Source organism: Centroberyx gerrardi, chromosome 14 (genome assembly GCF_048128805.1).
Source record: "Centroberyx gerrardi isolate f3 chromosome 14, fCenGer3.hap1.cur.20231027, whole genome shotgun sequence".
Taxonomy (NCBI): domain Eukaryota; kingdom Metazoa; phylum Chordata; class Actinopteri; order Beryciformes; family Berycidae; genus Centroberyx; species Centroberyx gerrardi.
In genome coordinates this window covers 25,172,533-25,200,522 of record NC_136010.1, presented here as the reverse complement: position 1 = coordinate 25,200,522, position 27,990 = coordinate 25,172,533, and the positions used below count along the sequence as shown (strand labels likewise).

The following is a 27,990-nucleotide window of genomic DNA, read 5'->3' as shown; positions in this document are numbered from 1 at the left end:
AATACTAAAACTATCCTCTATCACAAACTTAGCACCAGTATTTTGTAACAACACTGAATTCTGAATAAGAATTGAACACAAACTTTTTTGACAGCTCTAGTCCTCCGTAGCACACATCAGACCTGTTGCCTGGGATAGGGACCTTGGATCTTCTTCGTAGCTTAATTTCTGGTCAAGGGAAGGATATTTTTTTCCTTTTCATGATATTGCAATTCAAGAATGAAAATGCTAGAATTTTAGCCAGCAGAGTCAGGCCGGTCAGTGTACCAAACACTCTGAGACTATCATCCTTTCCTAAGGAAGGGTTGCTGGTTGGGTGAAAGCATCCTGGGGCAAGGGTCAAAGAACCATAGAGCCATGGTGTAGGGGCAGATTTCCTTAAAGCTGCACTAAGCAAGATTCTCCCCATATACTCAAATTAAATTTTTCAAACAGTTACCCCTCACCACCATTTGGACCCGCCAAAGTGCGAATTTGCCTAGTGTAGCTTTAACATCTCCTCCTTAAGCTTTTAGCAGTCAGGCTGGGACTGAGTGGGACAGTAGGTTCAGAAGGAGGCCTGCCTTTGTTGGACAAAGACTCAGAGACAGGATCTAATGACAAGGCCCGGACGAGCTGCTGAAAACCACAGCCAGTGAGGACTAGAGATGGGGACGAGGGCTGCAGGGCTTTTGGCATCAGGTTATCAGGAAGCCAACCAAGGGTGGCGGAGGCACTGAGCGGCGGTGGCCCTCCTCTCCGGATGGTAGTCCAACATGCGGCGCAGGAAGTCTGAGAACACAGAGGCTTCCTCCAACAAGAAGTGGTATTTCTCCACCAGAATGTCATAGAGGCTCCAGGGCCTGAGCGGACCGATGCGACGCAGGTCACCTGGATGAAAACACATCACAAAAAGATGCTCACAAGTATGAAAGTTACCTATTTTCTTACGCTTGTCTGTATCATCAGTTGGGGTCTGTAGTACTGCCAGGTAAGGATGCTATTTGCAGTTATTTTTAGTTTCATGCAAATTTCTTTCCTGTACTCCTAATTTACACAGTCCTCAAATCATATTCATTAACATAATCTATATTTGAAGAGTTCCATTCCAGAACACAATGCATCCATTTTGGAAACAATCAATTTCTGAAGTCAATATCTCCGATGTGTAAAAGTGTTATCATTTTGTCAATCAAGGATTTAAGTTACATCTTATCCTTTATTAAAGTTCCATAAATTCATCATGTGCTATGAATCATTTTAGGTATCATTTTGGAAGAAAACGGATTAGTGCCACTAAAACAACAAAGTAAAAGCTGACTTAAAAGATTGATGAAAGGGTCAAACTGCATACCCACCTCTGCGGTTGAAGTACTCTGCAGCGTATTTGCCCGACAAGGCAACAGCTGCTGGGATTTTTCCAAAGAGCTCCATGATGTGAGCTATATGATCTGAGGTGGATGAATAAAAACAATACACACACGCACACACACACGCAGGCACGTGAACACATACACAAATATACACGTTACCATACTAGTGCATCAGCAACCACAAAGGAGGCTCAATGCAGCTACAGTGTAATCTCATTTAATCCTGTGTCAATATTTGTCACGCCTCTGTCGGCTCACTGTGCTGAACAGTACCTTCCTCCAGGGAAAAGGTCTTGCCGGCTTTGGGTTCAAACAGGGAATCTCCAGTGACCAACTCAAAGGCCTGGGAATGAATACGAGAGGAAATTGAAGGGTGAGATTGTGTGGTCCAGTACCTAGGGAAACCAAATCTCAACCCCGCAGAGCAATGACTCTCAGCCTTTTTTTTTTACTTTTTTTTTATCATGGCACAGAGAAAGTTCAAGCAGGAGGCTCTACCTTTTTGTCAAAATGCCCCAACACATATCATTAAAGGTACAGGATTTTTTTTCTTTTTATACACACACACTGGTGAAACATGTTTGCATCATTATCTTCTATCCCATCTTCTATCTATCTTTTATCCCAGAGTTTGCGATGCCGTACATATTTCCACTCAATCAATTGCACAGAAATGTCACAGTAAGTCTACAGAGGGCTTTCATGTGATGTAACACAACCTCTGGCGGCCGTATTGGTGGTCCTCAGCTCTTGGGTAACAATAACTGTGAGCAGCTGGTTGTTTCTGAATGATTTTGTGTTTAGATAATGTCAGCTTATTAGCTAGCTAATCTGGTCAGCTATGACTGTACTGATGTAAATATATCTGAGTTAGCCTTAGCAGTGGCACACAACTGTCATATTATGGCGTGATAAAAAAAAAACAACAACAACTTTAGAACCTGTTTTAAACAGATATCAGAAGGATAGTTAGGTCCTGATTTCTCAACTTTCATTTTGGTAGGCTACTACACGGATTTTCAGCGTTGGTGCAGGCCATGTTAACATTGCTTTGCTAAATGAGCCTGCTGGCTAGTTAGCTAGCTAACAGTTTGTTCAGGTTAACTGAGCTGTCTCTTCTCAAGCTACAACTCAGAGTGTTTTGGAATAGAGACTAGAGCTAAAGACAAGACAGTTTACTGAGTCACAGTAACTACATTTGGAAACAAATCCACCTTATCACACTATTCACTTTTACTGAGAACGTTACTGAATGGATCTACAGCCACACCACCAGTCTTTTACAGGACCTCCATGATGGTGCCAGCTGTGGTCGTTAGGAGGTTTGAGCCAATATAGTGAGCCATCATGGGTTGGTTGGCTGGTCAAGGTTCTCTCTCTGATGGTAAGGTAAGGTACAGTATGGTTTGGAGTGATGTGTGTAATGGCAGCATGTGTCAATGTGTGGTGGGGGGTGAGAGGAAAAGGTTGTGAAGGTATTTTGAGGACAAAGTTGAGGGAGAATGGTGAGGACTCTGAACAATGCTGTAATTTGTATGGCTGTTCCAGTTTCTCATGCTGTGTGGCTCCTGTGCCTTGGCCCTCACCATGCAGGCTACGCTCCAGATGTCAGCAGGCGGGCCGTAGTCAGATCCCAGCAAAACCTCAAGTGACCGATACTGACGGGTCTGGATCTCCTCACAGAAATGTTTGTACTGGTGAAGGAAAGAGAGAGACAGACAGAGAAGAGAGACAGAAAGCAGAGAAAGTTGCTTAATGTTTTTGGGCCTTGTGTGCAACAAAGTTTGGGTTTCTACTTTTTGGACGATTGGTTGCACTGTACACATATAAAACCAGTTAATCCTAAAAAAAAGTATCGGAATTAATTCAATATGGTAATTTGAACCAAATGTGATTACCAGAGGAGTGAGATAATTCCACTTGTTTCCAATGCAAATCGACTTGTTAAAAGAATTTTCATGAGTCACATGGTTTTCTTGAATCTGCCTTCTTTTCAAATATTGACACTTGCTTCTAAAAAAAATCCTGAAACAAGTGGAAATATCTCACCCAATGGCAGACTTTTTTTTACTTGATTTAAGAAAATATGAGACTAAATGACTTATAAAGATGGACCTTGTTGCACTGCAGGATTTCAGCAGTAATGTAATAGGTGAGAGCTTTATACTGGCCACATGTATACAGAGAGACTACTGACCACCCAGCAGGAGCTGCCCAGGTCAGCGATCTTCACTGTGATTTCCTTCAAACTGAATGGGTTCACCTGCTCCTCCACTGAAAGACACAACAATAAACCATGCATTAGAAGATATAATCCTAAGGAAACAAACAACTATCTATATATCTATACCAAAATTAAAATTGTGGCATTGAAAAATATAAAAATATATATTGGACTATGTCAATTAGGGTTACACCTTCTTACACCATCTTTTTTTTTTTTTTTTTTTACAGTCTATGGGTTACACCGATATATCAGTTTGCCAATATTGCCTTTTTATTAAAAATTCTGATATTGGACAGTCAGTGTTGTCTGATATTGTATGATGGATATGATGTAATTTGTTTGATTACATATAATTGCTCAATATTACACTGATTGTCCATGGGAAGCCCTTAACCTGAACTGATTCTAATGTTGCATTTTGATTGGATTCCACACAAGTATGCATGAAATTATTATTAGCAGTAGTAGTATTAGTATATGATGATCTTCATTCTGTAGCACAGAGCAGAGGCTTTGTATAACAGAAAGCCTCTTTGGCTCTAAGCACATCTGCTTTGTACACACACTTGATGAGCCTGTGTGGCTACTCATACAGCTCAGCCATCCAGGCTGTCCAGCTCTGAGACTTCACTCTTAAATAATCTGCAGCATCTGTAGCAATAAAAACCAACTGTGCCTCTGGACTTGGCCTCCGTCCCAGTCAGTATAGAGGGGGAGCTGCTGCCCCCTGCTGGCAGTTTGTGGGACAGCTCCTCCAGACGCAGCAGGATGTTCTCGGGCTTGATGTCTGTGTGGATGATCTTACACTGGGAGTGAAGGTAGTCCAGGCCCTCGAGCACCTGCAGAAGGAAGCAAACAATCAATACTGAACTGCTGCTTGACATATATGAGTCCATCAGTGGAGACTGGTGGCCAAAAAGATGACAACAGGGTTAAAATGCCGGACAGGGCTTGGTAAATAATAATAATAATATATATATATACAGCACTTTTCAAAATAGAGTTACAAAGTGCTTTACAAAGGATAAAAAACAGCACAGCAAAAGCAATGAAAAACAAGGTAAGCAATATAAAGAGTCATAAAAAAGGAGGTCAAAAACAATAATAAAAAAAAAAACTACAGCCTGAGCTCCTTAGGCAAGTCGTTCCAAAGTCTAAATTATGGGGTAAAAGGGTATGGGCCCAAAAATGATCCAGCCACCCATATGCATCAGAAGAGTGTGTTCTCTCTGTATAATGCTGCAGTCTTGCAAAAACCTTGTCACTCTTAAAAGTCAACTGTTTCAGGGGCTGAGAAAATCTGAGATCATCCCATCACAGTCCATTCATTTATGACATCTTACAGTGCGGTTGCAATAGCTTGACTTGATCCCAGGGTGATGCAACATTTCCTTCAGCAGAGACAATGTAAGCAGCTAAACTGGTATACAAGGATACAAGGTTTCTGCACGGCTAAAATATTAAACAAGCTGAACCTAGTTTTCTGCAACTGGGCACGTTCATTGAAATACATTTACTGTGTTCTCCAATAAACCCCTGTGCTTTACCTGAGTAAGTATTTGCTTGACCCAAGGCCGCGACAGTCCTGGATTCCCAAAACACAGCTGCCAGCTCCTGAGGTCCGGCCCCAGCAGCTCCAGCACCAGGCACACATCTGACCAGTGGGGGGGTTAAGGTCAGTTCTACAAGCCCACAAGCCATTGGCTAGCATTTCTCAATCTACTGTGTAATACTGTCCTCAGTAAGCCAACACATAATACCTGGACATTAACAATCGGTACATCTGACCATCTGATCTGGAAATCATGTTACATTAGAGTTTGTAAAAGGTAGATGAATACTTCTGAGATGTATTCTTTTCAAATATTAAGACTGAAGAAAAATCGTTACCTGGAACACATCTACTGGTCAGAGTTACAGTAGATACACTGACATTTACTGTCTCTGATGCTACTGCAATTGATTGATGCATGTTTCAGTGGGTCTTTTTGGACACACACACACACACACTCGGTGTCAGGTTTATGTGCCCAAGAAGTTGGCATCTTAAAAAAGGATACGGACCCCGTTGACCCCGGCCAGCTTGAACTCATCCAGCAGCTGAACGATCCTTCGGCTGGAGGGATGGCGGGCCGTCGGGCCGCTGGCCTGATGGAGCGGGGCAAGGGGGAGGAGAGAGGGAGAGGAAAAATGAAAAAGGGTAGAGGTTGATAGAAGCCACAGACTGCTTATTGCCCCTTTAAATTCTAAACAACTGAGACAGAAAACGAAGTGATGAGAGACGAGCAGAGACGACATTTGACAGAAAGAGTGAGACGGGTCAGAGAGGAGGAAGACGAGCAGCGGGACACTAACGCATCGTAGGAGAGCCAGTTCGTCCTGTCCCGCCTGGGTGAAGCCAGGGCCGCTCTTCAGCACCTTGACAGCGACCCGCCGACCCAGCCTGCTCACACACACACACACACACACACACACACACACACACCAGGTCAGCTCCGCTCACAGCACGGGACAGTCCAGTCAAAGCTCTATACACACTTCATGACTGAATGATGAATGAATGAATGAATGAATGATGGCTTGCATTTATCCATTTATTCACTTAGTTTTAATTCACACATTTATTCATCCACTATTTATGTATTTATTTATTTATACAGTCGGTGTCAAAGGGAAAGCAGCCAGTCTTTCTCATTTCTGAAAGGTGAACTTTTTTTTCAGATTCCTGCTGCAAACGGATAATATTTGCAGCATGCACGATAAAACGCAGTTTACAGGATGAATTTCAGAAATGTATTGCAAATGTAAATGTATTCTTCATAAGTGGCAGCCAGCCAGTTGAGTAACAGGCATATTTGCTGATTTTTTTTTTTTTTTTCGTTTTAGTTAAATGCCCATATGTAATCTTTATTTATTTATTTAGTTAGTTATTCCAATCATTATTTAATATGCATGCTCACTTGAAATGCTTGTTTCTTTTAATACTTGCTTATTTAATATACTTGCTTTTAACAGATCAAGAGGTCTAGACAGAACCTTGTTGTAACAGAATAGACTGAGCTGATCTCAAGACAAATTCTTTCTCTCATTACACAATTACCAAATAATATACCAAATATACCAAACCTACCGGAGGTCTAGACAGAGCCAGACAGTAGAGAAATAGCCCCATCCGAGTTTCGAAACCACCTGGTACCTCCTGTTGAAAGTGTCACCTATCTGGACAGGGTGGTACCCACCTGAGGAGATAAAGACACTGCTATTACTATCAAAAGAAATTAGTAATTAGCTATAAATGTATCTATTATTTTAAGTATCTTCAATGGGGTGGCAGGGTGGCTTAGCATCCGGAGAGTCTTGGATAAAGGTTTGATCCCTGTAAAAGCCTTGTAAAAGACTAAAACGTGAACATTTTTTATTGTATACATCTGCTTGTATAGCAGATGTATGTATATTTCCCTTTCAGCCATCGTGACATAGAGTCTCGGACAGCATCAGAAATCTTGGAATCGAATCGCTACTTCCATTATAAATTGAATATGATATTAGCTGGTGTATCAGGTATCTGTATCACACACCCAGCAGCTTATCTGCTTTTAAGAGATGCACAGAGAGACCTGTGAAGTGGGATGGTAAGGCAGGAAGAGGGTACAAGGTCAGAATGGTTATCAAAAAGCTAGGGTGAATGATACAAAAGGGGGGAGAGGGAGAGAGAGAGGGAGAGGTTGAGTGTGGCAGGAGGGTTGTGAAAAGTGTTTGTCGTGCTTACAGTCAGTGTAAAAATCATCTAGTGTGCACTAGCCTTAAGTGTGTACACAGAGAGAACTGGCTGAGTTGAGGAGGTGCAGAGGCCGACTATAAAGCTGTACCAACAGTGGCAGCAGTGAATCAATGTGTCTGCAGAGGACGGGCTGATAGAGTTGATAGACTCATATAGTACCACAGCAGTATTCTCTGGGGTCCTCAGAGTCCTGGCTGTCCTTGGGATCCAGCTGCTCATGGCTTCCCAGGTCCTCTAAACTACAAGATGACCCAGCTTTACTCCTGTAACACACACAGAGACAGGAGCAGACACACAGTCAGTTAATGGCATCACACATAAAAATGTAGCACCAATGAATATGCAAATAAGGAGAATCAAACCCATTTAATTGAACCTATTTCGATCACTATTCAAACTCGATTCTTTGCAGATGACAACGGCATGTAGCCACCTGCATTACTGCCTGTCCATCCCCTGTGTGTGTGTGTGTGTGTGTGTGTGTGTGTGTGTGTGTGTGTGTGTGTGTGTGTGGTGTTGCTGGGGGCTGACAGGGGAGTCGGACTACTTTTAGCCATTCCCACACTCTGATGGAAACTTGTCCCACAGCCTGGCTAAGAATGGACATGCGGCTGAAATCGGAAGTGGTTGCACCATTTACGACTCATGTAAATCAGTTTACAGTATGTTCACGCAATGTGATAGCTGTGCATCCCAGCTGCTTTGGACACATTGAGACTTCATCATGTCATGGCTTAGTAGTTCTGTGTGGTGAGGGACATGGCATCCTTCTTCTTATAATTACTGTGCATACATTCTTAGAGTGTTTTTTTGTAGATGCTTTAGTGATTTTGTTCTGCAATTTTTGTACTCTGCAAAATTTGTGCTTTGAGCTCTTAACTCTGTTTTATTTTGAATCCCTTATGAACTGCATAACCTGTGCAAATTGTTCCCCCGGGGTTCGGTCTGGACAACGCTGGTGATGGACTGGAACTTGACACGGTGATATCCTGTCTGAAACTGTAAGTCACCTCCATGAGGTCTAAAATAAAGCTGGCGTGCTTTTTTGTGCACCGGTCTGCGGCTAAACATGGAGGCATCCCTGCATCGCTGTGGCCATGGGAAAAAACCATTACGAGCCAAGCTGTAAATTTTGTGCAGCTCAATGGAGAATGCAAGATGGCATTAAAAAAAAGTTCTGCTTTGGCTTGGTAAAGAGGACGCAGGACATAATGTTTCATGCAAAACTTTTCACCAAATTTGGAACAGTGAAAATCATCCAATCCTAAACATTTTGTAATGTTTAGGAAAAAGTATGCTATGTCTTGTGTGCATGAGCTGTAGCATGAGTATGCCTTGGAAACATTGGTGTATTAGTATAGTGTCGGCCTGGTGCAGTGTTCAATTCATGTTTAATACACAATATCATATAACAATACAGTGCAACTCTCCCTGCAGTGCAATTAGCCTGATGCTTGAAGTTAATGGGAAGAAGGTTCCATCCATCAGATAATAATATTCTCTCAATTAAAACAATTTCTCAGAAAAACATCCAAATTCTAGCATTCGAGGAAAAAATAATGGTTACAATGAAAAGATTTTTGTGCTCATCTTGCCTGACGAATACATGAAACATCTACTCACGCATGATGCTGAGCAGCTGTATAAGACGAGCCGGGGCTCCTCTGCATGGCGCTTAATGCAGCCGCCGAAAAAGCTGACGAGATAAAAGTCAGGGCGCTTCAGGTGCAACAACCAGCAGAGCAATAAAAGAGCTGGCAGCTGGAAGAGAAGGCAACAGCGATCTGTTACGAGCCTGCAGCAGTGGAAAACAGGCAGCCTCTCTCTCTCTCTCTCCTCCTCCACTCCTCTGTCACGGCTTTCCCACAGGAGGGGAGACTAGAGTCCAGGGTGAGAGGACAAGATAGAGATAGAGGCAGCGGAGGGGTGTGTGGGTAAGGAGGTGACAGCTGCTGGATTTTTTCCCCCCTCCTCCCTCTCTCACTGGGAGCCTGACCCCGGGCCAAGGGATCAGGGATCTTCGAACACTAAAAAAGGCTCGAGGCCTTTCTCCAACACATGATACGATATAAAGTATCACAATAAAGCCATGAGAATGCAGGTCAAACAATGAGTGGGTATGGTGTTTCCAGTGCGTTCATCTCCCTTGTCAATCATTAAGTTGCAGTTGAAGCTTGGAGGCATTTGAAGCTCAGCTGTTCCTAGTAGATCTGTGGCTGATACTGGGCAGACTGTGGTCCTACTGGGCAGATCCCAGGTCTGAATGTGTGTATCCATCTGTGTCCGTCCGTCCGTCTGTCTGTCTGTCTGCATCCATTTTGCTCCTCAACGGGTTGGCCAATCAATCTGAAACTGCACATGGGCATTGAGCATTGGCATAGGCAGGGACTGACAAAGCCGATTTTTCCATTTTCCCAAATTTACGCTGTTTATGCGCCTTTTTGGCAAGTCTGCGCGGAGTTGTGGTGCGCGCATCCCCGGGTATGGACTAGTAACTCTATTAATGTGAAGTGTAGTGATGCTGGAAAAGAGCATACATAGTCACAAAACCCCTACCTAGATAAGTGAAGGGTAAACAGAAATTTTCATCTTTCTAAATATAGACTAGATGTTAACAAATCAGCACAGATTGAGCAGGAATGTTAAATATATTTTATCCTCTGGGCCGTCCATCAAATTAGACACGTGTCATCAGACCTCCATATGGTGAAGCACAAGTCACTGCAAGCCAACAGAGATATAGCACACCTCTTCACCTTCATCACTATGTGTCCTCTGAACCCCAAATACCTCCCCCCTTGTGTGTGTGTGGGTGTGTGTGTGTGTGTGTGTGTGTGTGTGTGTGTGTGTGTGTGTATGTGCTGTACATGTTCGGAAAACTTTCCATGTTCTGCAGTGTGACTTTCTGCTCTCTGTTGCCAACACTCCCGCACTGACATGGCACCCGATGACACGGCTGATACCGCCGAGCCAAAGGGGCTGCTGGGTAATAAGACAGCAGAGAGAGAGCGAGAGAGAGGGGGGGGGGGGGGGGGGTGTGTGTGATAAGAATAAGAGCAAGATGGGGAGAAAAAAGAGAGAGCAGTGATCATAGGACACGAGAAAAGAGGAGAAAAAGCGATTGGGGTTGGAGGGAGGACAAAAGATGAGAAATGAGAGGTGTGTGTGTGTGTATGTGTGTGTGTGTGTGTGTGTGCGTGTGCACTTGGCCTCTCAGTCTTTCAGATATCAAGGGCCTCTCAGCTTCACGTGACTGTTCATATCTTCATCATTCTTATCTGGGCCACTTAACTATTCTAACTGTCGGACATAATATGAATATTGAATATTGTGGCCGTATTATTCTATGTATGAAAATGCACAATAACATTAGAAAGGTCAAGTCGTGGTCAAGTGACACCTGGTTTTGAATTTTATCTTTCAAAATGTCTCTCCATTATTTTTCCTAGACCCATTTCCATCTATAGCCTATATTAGATTTTATTTGAATAAAATCTAAGTGACACATAATAGGTATACACAAAACTATCAACACATAAATCTCAGTTTCTTAATGCAGACTGCTTAAATATTAGGCAGTATGCATTGTTACACGTTGACATTGGAGTACATCTTTTTTTTAGCATAGCATTTTGGAATGAAACATTTATTATTGCCCCTATCCAGATTTCACCCTTGTGTGTTGCAGTGGGCACATGTGTCTCTATCATTTACTTTCTAATCTGGGTCCAGCCTTAAGCTGTGAAGCTTCTGCTGGTTGTTACTATTTTCCCATTCCAGTGGGCTGTAATGAGACACTTCCCACAGGAGCAGTAAGAATGTGTGTGTGTGTGTGTGTGTGTGTGTGCATGCTTGTGTTAAGTGACATCAAAACAGCACCTGCATAGGCAAGAACTAGAATATTGGGTCAGTAGGGGATGAATATCAGACGTTAAAGTTATAGTTATACATTACAATGATGCTTTATTTTCTCTATTTTTTTATTGTGATATGCGCTTTTCATCAATTTTGCCTCTGAAAATTCATATTAATTATTCATGATATTACTTTTATTTATTTATTAAAAACAGTGAAAAAGGCAATTGGTTGATCTGTGTTTATTCATGGTTCCTCAAACCACAAATAAATCCTGTTGTTAGTTCCTATGTTCACACGCACATATTCATACGGACATGCTCACACATGCACACTCTCACTCTGCCTGACTTTCAGTTTGGCCTGTCTGACCCTCCCCCCCCCCTCCCCCTCCCCCTCCCCCACCGCGGGTCCATCCAGGTCTCTGAAGGTCTCCGCTGAAAGATTGAAACGTGACCTGCATTCGTTTGCTGTGACGCCGCTGCTAATTTAACACACAAACACTGACCCTGTGTGGCCTCATTTTAGTGGTCACACACACACACACACACACACACACATATAAAATAACTCTCAAGGTTGTTGAGGGTTTTACGAGATCAATTTTATCACCCTTCGTCACCAATGAAACAAACATACAAACACACACACACACACACACACACACACACACACAGTTGTCACCCAATACTCACACCTCTGATGCCAGATGGAGAGGAATGTCGTCGTGTTATTTTGGTGACAATAAATACAGTATAATCCTCTGACAATCACTTGAACTGTTTCTCTGGACAGAAGGATGATGATCATGCTTAATATGTAACTCGATCCATGCATGTTATACCAACCATGTGCTCAAATCAAACACTGTGTGTGGAAATGAATTAACAGTTTCTTTATTATCTAGGTTTGAGCGGACTTCCCCCCCAATTTCATTACAGAGAACAATAATAATAATGTTCAAAAGATGTAAGAGTCATGGCAGAATACACTGAGACTAAACTTGACATTTGGACCACTTTATTGCGTGACATTAAGTTGCTGTTAGGTTCATCCTATCAATTGGTTAGAGAGCGCTACGGTCGGGATTACTTAAGAACAGCATGTATCTACAGGAAAATGGCAAACAAAACACTGGAATTCAGCTTTGCATACACAAGTAAGCGACACAAATGTTCATGGCAAAGAACGGTGATGACGTTTTTTTACTGTACAAGGTAATTGCTTGCGACGTTGCGAACTACATTCCATTCTCATAACTTCACTTCTAAAATGGATGCAAAAGAACTTGAAATAACAGTAACAGTACCAGAGTCCTAAAGCAGTTCACTGTGAATTGGATTTTGACGTAGAGTTAAGTTTAACTCTTCTCAACCCACAAACTTAAAAGGCGCAAAGGGGATCAAAACAAACACCAGGAGGCTTTAAAACGACAGGGTTTCTTGCTTGTTACATTTACAACATTGATTCAAACCAGCTGATTGTTTTCTTTTCTCAACCAGGATACCGGATCTAACATTTGATTGGTGGGTCTCAGGGTATAACCAGTGATATTTTATATCGTTGCAAATACATAACCAACCAACAAGATATGCAAGAAAATAAATAAATAATAAATTAAATTAGAAAAACCTAACAAAAGACTTTCGTGGCATTAGATTAAAAAAGCAAAAGCAACAGGGGCGCACAGATACTTTTAACAATTAGGATTAAAGACTGATTAAAAATGAGATGTGTGAGATTTTAAGTCTTGAGATACCTCCAAAAAGATGGGAGAGTTCAACAAGACCGGACACAGCTTTGCTCTGCTATAAAATCTGGCGTCTGCTCAGGCATCAAAACATAACGCAACTTTAAAGCTTAAAAAAGGGGGCATGGCTGTTCGTGGTAGCGCAAAATGTGTGTGTATGGTAACAAACATCCAGCGAAGGCAGCAGTTTCCTAACAACCTTGCAAAGTCTGTCCTTAAGCCTGGAGATAGGACTCTGCGTCAATAATATTAAAGGGTCTTAGCAATGAGATCGTCTTTTTCCATTGAGTTACAACAGATAATAGTAGTGTTAGGATGGGTTTTGTCTGGTTTGATGTATTTGGAAAATTGTACTTGGTCATGGTTTTGTCTTTAGGACGGATACGTTCTTATGTTTTACAGGCAGCTTTATCAAACTGTCTTGGGTCATACTATATTCAACACTGAAAAATTGATATCAACATTTGCGAGACATCTTGAAAAAGGGACATTCACATAAGCAATAGGTCACCATGAAAAAAGATAGCCGGTTGAAAGTATTGGCTGCACTACATCCTCAACAACAAAATCATTACATAGAACACGTTTACAAAACACTGCTTTTCAGTTCAGACTACATGAAGCAGCAGCTATTCATTAGAATGACGACTGGCGATGTGAAGCTAAAGACAGGGAAAAAAAAAACAACCTCTACTGGAAAACAGAAACATCACATATTGTCCAGCAAAAGCTACTTTAAACTCTCATAAGAGTAAGACTTGGAAGAGTGATTCAAGGGAGCGCAAGTGCGAGCGTCTCCCCTCCGACCCCTATGGAAGTCTATTAAGGCGTTCCACAGCGCTCCGACAGTGTCTTCATCTGTCTCCGTCCTCCTGGTAAGACTTTGACGAGCCGCGGTAGAAAAACTCCACAGCCGTCTCGCATTAGAGTTCCAGTCCTTTTCCCTTTTCCTCTCTCTTCACCGTTTCTCCACCCAGCAAACGCTGACAGTATCCATCCCTCGGCCCCAAGACTAGTAAGCGTGGTTGCAAACTCGGCGCGGGAATGTTTTGTGCGATCTTCAGTCTAATTCCACCGAGATACAGCCGGAAGAAAAGCAAAATTATCTCACTTCTGTTCCGAAATAAGACAAGGGAAGACCCAACGATGTGTGTCAAAGCTAGAGAAACATCCTTTCTCTCGATGTGCTCGAGTTTCTTCCTCCTTTTCCTCAGAGCGGTGTCCCCTTTCTCCCAGAGTCAGGACCTGTGGAAATTTTATGAGGGGCATCTTAGTCCCCCGGAGACAGGAACAGCAGGACCAATGGCTAACGTCAAGGATCCTCTTGACGTCGTTTCTCCCTTCACCGAGTCAGTCCGCCTCAATGACGGCGAAATCACACGAAGTACAGCAGTGTCCCTTTCTCTCCTTCAAACATCGCTATTTCCACTTTGTCCTTCAAGAAAATGTTCTCTTCTTTCTCCAAGAGTCAGGATCTATCCCCATTAAGTCCTTTCTTCAAGGCCAGAGGTTGGATATGTCCGTCCTCGGGGTCATAGGTCAGTGACCTTGTTCTCCACGGCAGCGGCGATCTGTTGGAGCCGGTAGCCCAGCTGCATCTTCTGGGCCGTGGGGTCTTCTTCCAGGGCTGTGATGATCTGTTGAGGCAGAGAAGGACTTAGATGGAGACTCATATGGCAAAATGTACAAGACCTTCAAGAACTTTCTTTTGTTGTACTGGGCTAATCTCAATGCTTCCTTTCATAGAATCCAGTGAAAGTGAAGAGTTGAGGGAAACCGAGGGGCATTCAATACTCTATGTGTATATCAGACATGTATTACAGATTCATATTTACCAAATGTGATACCATATGTGTGGAAGTCCAGATGTGACATTAAATTGAAATCATTAAATCTAATTGCAATTTCATTTCCCATACATGTGTGCATAATGTACAGCAAAATTAAAGTTAAATAATCCAATTTTCATGTTCATTTACATGTTGGAAAATGCATTATTACTGCCAAAATGAAAATGAAAATGCATTATTTAGGACAAAAATAAAATGAAATCTCAATGTGCCAATTACAATTAAAATTGTATATATATGTATATATGTATATATATATATATATATATATGTGTGCATTGTATACAAATATCGGAAATGAATTTGCAATTCGATTTAATGATTTCAATTGAATAAAGTCCAATCTGGACTTCCATACATATTTACAGTATTCTTAAATATTTTATTTTTAAAAGTAATAGTATAGAGGGATTGAATAGTACAGCATGTCTCATGGATTTGATGGATTTTCCAAGCATATTGAAGCATAAGATGTATTTCCATCACAGCACAACATATGATGGCAACCCAACCAGCATATACCCATTCATTCATACTGCACGTTTATATGAATTTCAATGATGCTTACCTGATCGTAGTATTTGTTGATGTACTTGTACAGCTCATGCAGGGCCACAAGATAGTTGACCTCTCCAGCATAATTCTATATAGGGAAAGTGGGATAGAAATAGAGAGTGGTGGGGAGGGGGGTAACTGTTAAAAACTGCATTGGTCGGCATTCATTTTTCATTTCAAACACCGGATTTAGCTTGTTCGCCGCCCGCCGCCGGGTCGGAAACTTCAAGTATCTCAAATATTTCAAGTGTTCAACCTCAAGTTTCTGGCCTCAAAAGTTGTTTTGAAAACAGGAAAAAAGAAAGTGGGTAACGTACACGGGAGAGTTCTGCCAGAGCCGAGTTCATCTCCTGGTCACTGGCGGAGATGGTCTGACGGATGTCTGCGTAGTACCTGGAGGGAGAGGAGGAGAGGGAGGGAGAAGCAGAGAGGAGAGAGAAGACAGACAGAGAGAGGTTCAGAGAAAGCTGTACGGCATCAATGTCGAAATGGAATCAGTGAAATCTGTCCATTCTATTCAACTGTTTTATTATTTTAATATATTATTTAAAGCTAGGCAACTTTGTACATTGGCGGCTCCAAATGGCAGCAAACTTCAAAACCCAGAAATCCTGTAAGGTGAGGTCAGTAAACTGTTTACCAACCCGGCCGGTCTGTGATGCTTTAAACTGTGATAATCGTCCTTACACCAGAATTTAGGGTAAATTTGGGCAAATAGGGAGAATCTACAGCATGTCAGTTAGTGTGGATGGGGCGCTCTTCTCTCTTGCAGCTCCACTTTGTGATTTAGACTGATAAGACGGGTGTATTTTTACATAAAAAAACAGTGTAATCTACAGGGTTTAACGTGTAGCAGACAGTGTTAAGTGTAGCACAGTCTGCTGTCAGACCATCCATGCATGGAAGCCTTGCAGGCTTCGTCTGCCCTCTGTCTGGCACTAACAGATTGTCCCGGGCCTCAGCCTCTCCGTCCCCCCCACCCCCCCACCCCCACCTCCCCTCCGCTCTGCTTTGCCAGAGTGTGTTTTATGCCCAGGGTCAGTGGGGAGACCGGCTGCCATATTCTCACCTCTCCACCATCTGTTTGTAGCGCGGGATGTCTCTGGCGTACAGCAACTTGTTGATAGGAGAGTCCTGCGGAGGGAGGACAGATGGAAAATTGCGTCCTCAGAAGCACATAAACCAGGTAGAAATAAAACTTGTGGGCTCATTACTGGTGGGTCATCACATGGTGAAAGTAGGACTATTGTAATGAGGCGGGGTCCTGCTATGGGATGATTTATCTTTCATTTGGGTTTACAAACTCTGAAACAGAGAACTGCAAATGAATGTAGATCAATGTCCTGCGATAACTTCATGGATACAAACAGTCCTTTGTATCTCATATCTTTCTTTCGACTCAGTTTTTCTATCTCTACTTTTGAAGTCCTTTAATTCTCAAAGTCTCTGGCATTGTCACTGTTAGATATGTTAATTAAATCCTTTTACTAGACAATACACTCTCATTGTCATCCCCTTATCCAAACCACTTCTCTACAGTAGCCTACATTCCGCTTTTTATTCCTATAATGAATTGAAACGATATTATATGCAGGATCATATTACTGTACTGTAGTACTGTAATGAATGCAATTTAATACTATAGAGCCGGAGTAGAGTTTTTGGTTTAGTTTGTTTTATCGTAGTGTAATAGTAGTATAGTACTCTTCCTATAATATAGTATGGGGTGTAAGTGTCTTAGTGTGATCAGCTCACCCGTCCCAGTTTGTGGTCAGCGATAGTGCAGGAGTCCATAAAGGTCTGGGCAATGACAGACAGCACGGCGTCCACATGGTCCGAGGCCTGAACGTCAAAGATGAACTGCGGGTTCTTCAGGATATTGATCCAGAACCGCAGTGGTAAACTGGTTGGGAAGACAAGGGAACGAATAAAGTAAGTAAAGTTTATTTATATAGCACCTTTCACAGAACGAAGTCACAAAGTGCTTCACAGGAGTAAAATAGTTAAAATAAGACCATCAAATAGTAAGAAACAATAAAACATAAAAACAAAGGACATAAAAAACACACAGAAATACAGACACAAGAGGCTAGACAAAGGCCAGTCTGAACAGATGAGTCTTCAGCTGCTTTTTAAAAGTGTCAACAGAGACCGCAGATCTTAAGTCCAGTGGAAGAGCGTTCCATAGTTTAGGTGCTACAATTTCAAAGGCTCGATCACCTTTTGTTTTGAGTCTGGAGCGAGGGACGACCAGTAAGCCCTGGTCAGAAGACCTAAGTGACCTGCTGGTAATGTAGGGATGGAGTAGGTCGCAGATGTACACAGGTGCCTGACCATGCAGGGCTCTATATGTGATTACAAGAACCTTAAATTGAATCCTAAACTTGATGGGAAGCCAATGTAAGGAAGCTAAGATGGGAGTGATGTGAGACGTCCTGCTGGACCTGGTCAACAGCCTTGCAGCAGCGTTCTGGACCATTTGTAGACGATCCAGAGATGACTTACTGAGGCAGGTGAAAAGGGAATTACAGTAGTCCAGGCGGGATGATATAAAGGCATGAATAATCATCTCCAACTCAGCTTGTGACACAACAGACTTGAGTTTGGCAATGTTTCTAAGATGGAAAAAACATGTACGGGACAATGACTTAATATGTTGATCAAAGTACATAGCCTGATCAAAAATAACACCAAGATTTCTAAGGTTAGACCGTACAGTTGAGGAAAGGGACCCAATACACTGCGCAACCTTGGAAACGATACTGTCTGAAGCAATAATAAGAACCTCAGTCTTGTCTGCATTAAGCTGTAGAAAGTTGTTGGCCATCCAGTCCTTAATGGCACTCAGACAATCGTGCAAAACAGACAGTTTGTCAGTCTTATCTGGCTTAAAAGAGATGTACAGCTGAATATCATCAGCGTAGCAGTGATAAGAAACACCTTTAAATTTGCCAATAATCAGTCCTAGGGGAAGCATATATAAAGCAAATAAGATAGGACCCAAAACAGAACCCTGGGGCACACCGCAGGACAGGGCAGCAGTTGCAAACATGTAGGGACCAACCGACACAGAAAAACTCCTATCCAAGAGATAGGAGGAGAACCAGTCCAGGGCGCTCCCAGAGACACCCACCCACTGCCTAAGCCTTTCGATCAGAATGCAGTGATCTACAGTATCGAAAGCTGCGCTAAGATCCAGCAGCACCAAAACAGAGCATTCACCCACATCAGAAGACATCATGATGTCATTGGAGACTCTGAGAAGAGCTGTTTCAGTGGAATGCTTCTGACGGAAACCAGACTGGAATTTGTCAAGAATGTTGTGTGCATTCAGAACAGCAGTGAGCTGTTTGGCAACAACTTTTTCTAAAATTTTTGAAATAAAAGGCAACTTGGATATAGGCCTATAGTTTTTGGGCAGGGATGGATCAAGGTTAGTTTTTTTTAGGAGAGGCTGAACAACTGCATGTTTAAAATAAGATGGGACACAACCAGATTGCAGGGAGCTATTAATAATAGACACCAGGCACGGACCAATAGACCTAAGTACATTTTTAAACATAGACGTTGGTAAGATATCTAAGGGGCTTGAAGACGTTTTCATACTGCCCACCAGATCAATGAGGTCTTGCAGGGAAATGGGAGAGAAGCAGTTCAAAATTGACGGCCGAGTTGGGCAGACGGAAAGGGGAGTGGAAGAGGGGATGATGCTTGCCCTAACATCTCTAACCTTATCCACAAAGAAGGAGAGAAAGTTACTGCAATCCTCATTTGAAAATACAGGCACATCAGGGGGTGCAGGAGTGACAATGTTGTTGATAGTGTCAAATAGGACTTTAGGATTTCGTTTACTGGAGGATATTAGGTTAGCAAAGTAAGAAGCCCTCGCATCCTTAACCATATTGTTAAATTCAGTTAAAAGGTCTTTACAATAGATACGGTGAACTTGGAGCTTGGTGGATTTCCACAGTCGCTCCACCCTCCGACATTTACGCCTGAAACAACGAATAGTGTCGTTTAACCAGGGGGATGAACTGATGGAGGGAACAAGTCGAGTTTTGCGAGGAGCCACTTCATCCAAAATGGAAGAGCAATGCACATTAAAGGAGTGGACCAGACAATCAACGTCAGCGTGAGAAGATCGCACTGCGCTTGGGTCAAAAGCTGCAGAAAATTTCTCTGCTGAGAGGCGATTTAAGATGCGAGAGCAATTTACTCGTTTACAGGGCAGATAATCTAAATTAAAAGACAGGTTGAACAAAACACATTCATGATCAGTAACATGCAGCTCCTCAGAGGAAATAGAATCAATATTTAAACCAAGCGTAAAAACAAGGTCCAAGGTATGACCCCTAATGTGCGTGGGACCAGACACATGTTGAATAAAATTTAAAGACTCAGTGACATTAAGAAAATCAGCAGCAAAACTGCTTGTATTGTCATCAACGTGAATATTAAAATCACCAACCATAATAATTCTGTCCAGCCTAATGATAGACGATAAAAAATCACTGAATTCAGACATAAAAGAACTATTTGAGCCAGGGGGGCGGTAAATTAAAATACAATAAAACGGATTTGAACGACCAACTTTGGTCATCTGCAGTTCAAACGAGGAGAAAGACCCAGTGCTCACCGTCCGACTTGCAAAGCAGCTCCTAAACACCACAGCGAGTCAAACAGGTAAGCCAATAATTTCCTGATTATATATTGAGACTGCAAAAACAGAACCAGTGTCACACTCTGGTTGTACTTCCAGATATTTTTTGTGAGAAACTCTAAGAAGAACCTCTGGTGAACCCCTTGTCTTTAGAGTGTAGCTTGTTTATGATTTTCTGAAACAAAGTCCCGTCATCCATATGTTCTGTATGGGCATGTTTGCAGTCGAAACCGGAGGTTCTTCATCCTTGGGACCGAATCCCATATAAACTGCTGTCATATGGCGGCCCACCAGAAGTTGGCCTGCGACCCATTTTGGCTTCCAGCCCGTAGCTTCAAGAACCGGTGGAGACAGAACACCCAAACATCGTGCCAGGTGCTGCTGGCCAGTTTACCTGTTGGTCTTCCAGATGTGAATGGTCTCAGGGTCTGTGATGTTGTGCTGCAGAGCCTGCTCATCCAACATGTCGAAGAAGTACTTGACAGCCAGGGGGACGGGGCGGCTGGTGCTGAGGATCGCTGTGAACAGATCGTCCACAAACTTCTGCAGCGTGCCCTGAGACAGCAGACAAAGACTTTTACACATTTGTCTATTTGCACATGGCAAGAATTGCTGTAGCCTGCCAATACCTAGATGGCCAGTGTGTGCCTCTGTGTGTATCTGTGGATGATGCTGTGAGTTTGTTTTTCCTGTGTGACAGTGCATGTGATTTTGTTCAAAGAGGGCCAAAGCAGGGAAAATCTTGTGGTGGCTGAGTCTGTTCGTCTGTGTACCACAAGCTTGAGATGGCATTGCTTTGAATTCCCAGCTTAGTTTTTGCTGTTGAATCACTTAGATGCTGTGTGCACTTGTGTGTGTTACCTTCATGGAGAGCAGTCGTGTGAGGTAGATCTCGGGGATGGCCTTGGCCCTCTCCCCCCCTCTCTCCCTCAGACTGCCTCTCCTGTGCTTGGGCAGCTCGGCCTCCTCGCTGGCTTTCACCAGATGCCAAAGCCTCACGCCTCCCTCCTCCCCGTCGTCCAGCATAGGGGTCTCTGTTAGGGGGAGACGCGCAGTCAGATCAGGGTCTAAAGACAGCTGTGAGGAGTATCAGTAAGCTGCAGACACACTTGATTTTTCGGCTGCCAACATAAATTCTCAATGTTAATCTCCTGTAGTGGATTAATAGATGGCCCCATGGATATGTTTACATTAAAAAGTGTCACACATCGTCTCATCCAGTGTAAGGGATATACACAGTGAAACAGTGACATCTCCTGGTGATTTAGACTCTGTCCAGCTGCTAATGTCGATCTGCATGGATCAACATTGGTTAATAGTTAAATTTGGACATGCATCTGCATAAGCACACATGTGTAAGCCACATAAAGTGTATGAGACTCACTCTCTCCAGGCATGTAATCATGGCTGTCATGGAGGTGATGTTTGGTGTTCCTGGGAACCAGGGCGACTGTTGCTCCATCAGGGACCTGCACAGCACAAATGTATCACAACTTCCACTAGGGAACACTGCTTTAAACGCATGTATTTTATGCTGCAGAATTGCATCTAGGCTAATTTCACTGGCCTTCATGCTAGGCTGCCAGCAGATGTGTGTGTGATGCACTGACCTTGTAGTGTTGTAGTGTATTGAGGCGCTTCCAGGAGCCTTGTACTACTGATGTCAGGTCCTCATCTGATAGGATGAGGTGACCTGCAACACCCGCACGCCACTCTGGAGAGAAAAAAAATAAAAACGTATATATTTAACTACATCCTATATCTTACCAGGATACAGATTCAGTGTCAGTATCAGCAAAATGTTGCAGACAAGTGTTGCCATTATAGAAGTCCTACTTTTTCCTGTCTGCAGTACTAATGCAGGATAGCTGCAGGATTAATGCATGAAGATGGTGTCTTCCCTGGCTACCATTGTGGAAATACTATATGCATGAACTTGTGTGAAACAAAACGGACTTACCGAGGTGTAACGAGTCAATGTGTGGCCTCTGGGAGAAAGAGGTTCCCTTCCAGGTTTGTTCCAGAAGTTTCTCCTTCACCTGGGTGATGGTGTCACAGTCCAGGACCTTGGCTGGCACCGTCTGGGTGGTGGCAGCGCCGCTGGCCCCTACAGCCGGCGTCAGGACATTCAGGGTCTGGGTGGATGCATAGAAGGGCTGGTTACTGGTAGAAATGTTTTAGTACACACACTGTGCAGAAGGTGAGTTTGTGTGCATGACTTGAACTTGACCTAAGAGCATTATATTCTAAATAAATGCCATCATGGAAACACCTGTCAGTTTCACTTTCTAATTCAAAATTGAAAACAGAAAAATGGAAAATTGAGTATAATATTTCAGTCTCAATTTGTTGCCCATTGGCTCGTTTTCTCAATTCTCTAGTTTTAGTTTTGAAAAAATGAAAAAGTCAGCTTTTTTAGAGAAAATCAGCCTCATTTTCAAGATGTACACTGGGTTATTTCAGATTGCCGTCCTAGATCCTACAATCATGACACATAATAAACAAAGTGTACTCTCAGTTCATGTCAAAAAAAGGGAAACAAGCAGGAGATATGAGATTTTCCCTGTGACAGTGACACCAATATGTGTGTGCGGCGTTGTTATTACACATCGGTGTGCGTTCTAACCAGTGTGCGGTACTCCACGTCCTCTCGTAGCAGCCGGTTGTCGTTCAGAGTGTACTTGGCTTTTCCTGTCACAGCGTCCACAGGTCCCTTGTCCACCTGGTGCTTTATGGCTCTGAACAGCATGTAGAACGACTCCCCTGCTGATTCCTACCCAAGCATAAATATGGCGGGTCAATTATATCCTAACACAACAGAATTTAATGAAGAGTCACACACTGGGTGTCCTGACTACTTTTGAACAGCCGGGTGGGACCACCCTCCTGTTGAGGTAGCCACCGTGGCCAAAAGCTTTTCATTTGTTTTGTTTTCAATGGAGAGTTTTTGTGTCACATGTTCTAAATACAGATTCAGAGACGTTTTCATCCCCAAAGTTCTGGCTGAAACAGCTTCTAACATAACAGGACTATCATTAGTGTGTATTACATAAGATTAAACATTATTGATCCCTGGGGGGAAATTAGGTCTTTGCAGCAGCAAAGTAATAAGATTGAGCAGGGAAAAAAGACAAATAGAATATAAGTACACAAACAGAATAGAGAATAAGCAATGATGCAAGCGAAATAATGAAAACAGTAAAACAATAAAGCAGTAATATGCTGCTGGCAATTTCAACAGGTTAAGTAGACTGTATAGGGGTGGGAAATATGGGGGAAAGAGTATGGATTACTAATTTATTCATTTTCAGCTGTTCCTGCAGTTACTTACAGATGTTACTAGCAACCATGATTGCTTACTTAAATACTCAATGCACTGACAAACAATATAGATGGAAAGAGTGTATGTGAAGGGAATACAGCCCTAACCCAAATCCAGAGTCAATTTACCAAGCCATTGTAGAAGCCCCCCACCCTGTGTCCTGTATTAGTACTGCAGGATAGAAGCAGTACAGCATCATGTACTATAAAAAGCGGCACTTCTTTGATGGTTACATCAGTGTCATGTCATGTCGATTTTCGATCTATGATAGAGGAAGCGGAATACTGAACTACGTACCCTCAGAAAGGTGAACAGACAAATGGACATCCAATTGGTCAGGAGCTTCTCAACCACTGACTCAGTTCTGAAAAAACAAACAAACACATATGTGCACACACATAATCAATGGATGAAGAAAGTCCCTTCTACATCCTTTCAGTTTACCCAGATAGCTTGGTAAGTAAGGACTTCCCCCTCACCTCCTGAGCATGAGTTTGGGGTTCTTGGCCACATACTGCTCCACCAGATCGTTGAGCAGCGTCTTCAGGATGTCTGTGAAGTACTCCAGTTTGCCATGCAGGGCCACAGTCAGCAGGGAGGCCACATAGGCCCGGTCCCTGGGGGAAAACGTCCGCTGGACCTCCAGGGTGTGAATAAACTGGGGGGACGACAGGGACAAGATGATGTGGGTCAAAACTGTCTGAGATAGTTAGAGAGGCAGCTTCCATGATTTAAGTGTATTTTTGGTGACTCACAAAGTAAGGTTTCACCTCATTTGCTGTTTGACAAGGTGCACAATTCAACCAAGTCATTACTTTTGATCTCACCTCGAAAATATATGAATACGGTTGAATTATACTAAAACTATAAACTATCCCCAAATTCGTTCCTCTGAATTTGACTTTCGCTGGATGGAAATATACCTAGTGTTTTGATTTTATTTCATTGGATATCAATGCTGTTCGGTTTTCCTGACTATTCACAGAAGAACAGCCATAACCCTGCTGCCTAACCTTGGTGAGGAAGAGTTTACTGTTGAGCAGGTTGGACAGCTGAACCAGCCCCTGCTCCACCGTCTGCCTGCGGCTCTCCGGCACGTCCAAATCTCGTCTCAGCGGCGACTCCTGGTGGCCAGGGAAGAAGATGCGCTCGGCGTACGCCCGGTACTCCAGGAAGGGAATCCCCGAACCCACCAGATCGCTGGACATGTCCATCATCTCCGTCATGAGGTCTGGGGAAGGAGGGGGAAGGGGAGAGGGGACGAAGTGGGTGAGGAAGAGATGCAGTGAGAAAGGAAGAGGAGAGTAAGGGGAGAGAATGAGGAAGAGAGGGTAGGAAGTAGCAGGATGGAAAGGAAAGTGAGAATGAGAAAGAAGGGAAAAAGTGAGGGAGAGAAGGTGGCAGATGGAGGAATATAGATGGCAAGTGTGTTAGAAAGAATAATTTCACTATTCTTGATTACCTTGACATTGTTTTAAGTTAGTAGACAGCAGTAGGAGTAGTTTGGAGTAGCACGCTGTTCCAAAATAAAGAAAAAGCCCAAACCGAGGCTTGCTGATGCAAAAAACAAATTAAATAATCCCTAACCTTGTTTGTTTTTGCACATTTTGCCCTGCAGCACAATTTATAGACGTATTTTTTTTGCATCAGTAAGCCTCAGTTTGGACATTTTACTTATTTTGGGACAGTGTGTGGGTGGCTCTGATTTTTAAAAAACTAAAAAGCTGCTGGACTGTACCTGTGAACTCCTTCTTACAGCGGTCTCTCACACTGGTCTCCAGGTTCTCCAGCTGGATCTGGACCTTCTTGTAGTCCCTCATGGCCTGTTTGCTCTTCCTCCTGAGAAAGAGTGATGGATAGACAAACATTTAGGGAAATAGAAGAATCAGTGCTATGCTTACTATTGCTTACAGGGAAAAGAGGGAGAAAGTAAGAGATAGAAATGACAGTGCATGTGTATTTGTGTGTGTGTGTGATTGTATCAGCGTGTGTGTGTATGAAAGCCTGTGTGCATGAAACTGCATGTGTAACACAGATTTGATGTTTTCTAATCAGTGAGAACAGAAGAAAGCTGCATGGAGTCGTGGTTTTTCAATTCCCATCTGGACCTCATGGATATATGGCATAAAATTGGGTCCCGAGGCATGTGACTTGTATTTGAACGCAACACACAACAATGGAAAAAAAGATAAATAGAGACTTGATTGGTATTCAGAGAGACGTCTCAATTCAGTCAAAATTGGAAGCCAAATACCAGAACCGAAATGTGTTGAGAAATGAATGAGACAAGTGGGAGAAGTGTGAGTACAAAAACGGTTGTGACATCTTTTGTTATTGTTACTCTACTCACGCATCTGTTTTCAGCATCTGTCAGTTCATATTGGTATCAGATATGAGTTACATCCGAGAAGAGATACGAACAGTCATCCAAAAATATGAAATATGAGCAGCAATTCAGACTTGAGCATGAAGGCCTGCAGTATGAAAGTAGCCTTAGTGTCGGTCTGTCTTTCTATGGTCATGTACTGCATGTGTGTGTACCAGTCAGCACATATTCACCTGTATATGAGCACTATGATGAGCACAATGAGAGCCACTATGGAGGCTCCCACCCCGACTCCCACCTGGGCCTCCAGAGGAAATGTGGACTGGGCCTGGCTGTCGTACTGCACTCTGCCCAGGGAGAAGTTCAGGTTCCCCATCTGAACCTGGATGGGACAAAGATGGACAGTTTAGATTATACAGGAGTGGGGATGGGATGGTATGCTTATCACAATGCGATTCAATACGCGATACGATTCGATACAACCACAATACGATGTAATAAGTAAAAGTTCAATGACAGCTTCTCAGTCACACTGACTCACTGTGAACTCAGGCAGACTGTCCACACCCTCCTGTTTCCTGTTGGCCATGACAGAGGGCTGCTGGGCCGGCGGCTCACAGTACAGGTGGTTGTGGGTCAGGGTCTTCACCGCACACACCCCCTCCCCTATCAGAGCCACCACCTCCTCCTTGTAGATGGCCAGGTCCAGGTTCTCTCCCTGGACAGGAAAGAGACAAAATGACACACAGTATTATTTGTCTGAGTCATTCTCTGAGTCAGAAATTTAAGTGTTGATTATTAACAACAATAATACAAATTAATTTGTATATCATTTTTTAAAAAACTGTTTACAAAGGTCTTTAACAATCAAACAAAAGCAAACATCTTACTCATAAAATAAATAAAAACAAGATAAAAATACAGATATCACAAGATAAAGAGATAAAAATAGAGGGTAAAAATAAAACAGTGTCAAAAAATGGCATCACATAAAAGCAAGTCTATAAAAATAAGTCTTAAAAAGTGATTTAAGCTCCTAAAGCAGGTCAGTCCAGAGCCTAAGGGCCCTGATGGCAAAAGTCCAGTCACCTTTACTCTTAAGCCGGGGCTTAGGATCAAGAATGTGAGGCTGCACACCGGCCCAGCGGCGGCTAAAAGGTCAACAGTACAGCTTGGAGCAGAGAGAAGAAAGAGCAGTCTCTGTAAAAAAAGAAAAGTATATATAGCGTTCAGTATCACCACCCACCTCGACGGAGATGATGCTGCCGGGTTTGTGGTGGTACGGTTTGCCGGGGTCATTCTGGTTCAGCGGGTAGAGCACCGGGTTGGGCTCGTAGCGGAAGGCCTCGCTGCCAACGGCGCCGAAGTCAAAGTGGAGGCTGTCCAGCAGGAAGTGGACTTTGACCCGGGCCCTCCTGGCCTCTGGACCCACCGCCGGGGTCGGACACAAGATCAGGGAGGAGCTGCTCACCGTGCAGCGAGACTCGACCTGGAGAAAATGGAGGAGAGCAAGAGGGAAAATGAGATTGTGTTGTAGAGGAAAAGTTTATCTAGCGGCGAGAGAGGATAAGAGAGGAGGGGTGGGATCATTAGTAAGCTGGGATTTTCTAAAAAGGTACAGAAAGCTGATCTGTCAAGCAAATACATATGACAGGATTAAATAAAATAGAGAAGAAACGTGTTGGAGAATTTGTCAATATCCGGTTTCAATTGCATCAATTCTCATTCTGACAATGTCAATTTCCCTTTGCAGTTCAGCCTTTAACTTCTTCAAACAGAAGTAGAATCAGGGCTGAAGAATTTCTTAATGCGTAAACTGCGGGGATCATATCTTCTCTCCAATAGTCAAAGTTATAGTGTGCAGATCCAATTTCTCATCCTTTTCCAATAATTTCTTTAGCTCAATATATAAAAAGATAAAAAGCATAGATCAAGAGGTGAAAAAATGTAAAATAGAAAAAAAAAAAAAAGAATTTATTTTCAAAGTTTTGCCTCCTAAATTGGAATATGATTTTATTTACCAAACTAAATATACTTGCAATACATGCATTCTGTGTGCTCTGCATGCTGAATTTGAGTCATTGCTGCAGAGACAACAGCTTGAAATACTTTTCTTTGAATTAAGGGTGGAAATAAAGAGAGGTTACATGCTAAATTTGTAATATTTGATTTACTGTGTCTTCATTTCATGGCAGAAAGAACAAATGAATGTGCTGTTTTTCAATAACAGAAAAAAAGGATACTATTATATATACATTTTTTGCACAGGCAACTTGACAAGGAGCTAAACTAATTATCTTGAATTCTCCAAT

The 27,990-nt window shown here is 42.8% G+C and overlaps 2 protein-coding genes across 2 annotated transcripts in view; both read right to left on the bottom strand.

The window, feature by feature from the left end:
• Nucleotides 1–685: 685 nt before the first annotated feature.
• LOC139911771 (SRSF protein kinase 3) lies at nt 686–9,030 on the bottom strand. Its single transcript, XM_071899388.2, has 12 exons — nt 8,984–9,030; nt 7,520–7,623; nt 6,710–6,818; nt 5,935–6,022; nt 5,640–5,727; nt 5,127–5,233; nt 4,251–4,418; nt 3,550–3,621; nt 2,939–3,046; nt 1,626–1,695; nt 1,338–1,430; nt 686–870 (listed from the first exon to the last, which is right to left on the bottom strand). The coding sequence occupies exons 1-12, from the start codon at nt 9,028–9,030 to the stop codon at nt 686–688; spliced, it is 1,239 nt and encodes a 412-aa protein (XP_071755489.2).
• Nucleotides 9,031–14,141: 5,111 nt separating this feature from the next.
• plxnb1a (plexin b1a) overlaps nt 14,142–27,990 on the bottom strand; it is a 30,882-nt gene continuing 17,033 nt past the window's right edge. The window contains exons 20-37 of the mRNA XM_071899389.2: nt 26,925–27,167; nt 26,220–26,396; nt 25,912–26,060; nt 25,091–25,191; nt 24,366–24,583; nt 23,832–24,010; nt 23,650–23,716; nt 22,657–22,803; nt 21,991–22,165; nt 21,641–21,744; nt 21,415–21,499; nt 20,892–21,064; nt 20,425–20,585; nt 17,126–17,273; nt 16,440–16,504; nt 15,688–15,763; nt 15,384–15,458; nt 14,142–14,602 (exon numbers count right to left, since the gene is read on the bottom strand). Coding sequence (XP_071755490.2) covers nt 14,498–14,602; nt 15,384–15,458; nt 15,688–15,763; nt 16,440–16,504; nt 17,126–17,273; nt 20,425–20,585; nt 20,892–21,064; nt 21,415–21,499; nt 21,641–21,744; nt 21,991–22,165; nt 22,657–22,803; nt 23,650–23,716; nt 23,832–24,010; nt 24,366–24,583; nt 25,091–25,191; nt 25,912–26,060; nt 26,220–26,396; nt 26,925–27,167 — 2,448 coding nt within the window. The 3' untranslated portion in view covers nt 14,142–14,497. The remainder of the gene's footprint in view (nt 14,603–15,383; nt 15,459–15,687; nt 15,764–16,439; nt 16,505–17,125; nt 17,274–20,424; nt 20,586–20,891; nt 21,065–21,414; nt 21,500–21,640; nt 21,745–21,990; nt 22,166–22,656; nt 22,804–23,649; nt 23,717–23,831; nt 24,011–24,365; nt 24,584–25,090; nt 25,192–25,911; nt 26,061–26,219; nt 26,397–26,924; nt 27,168–27,990) is intronic.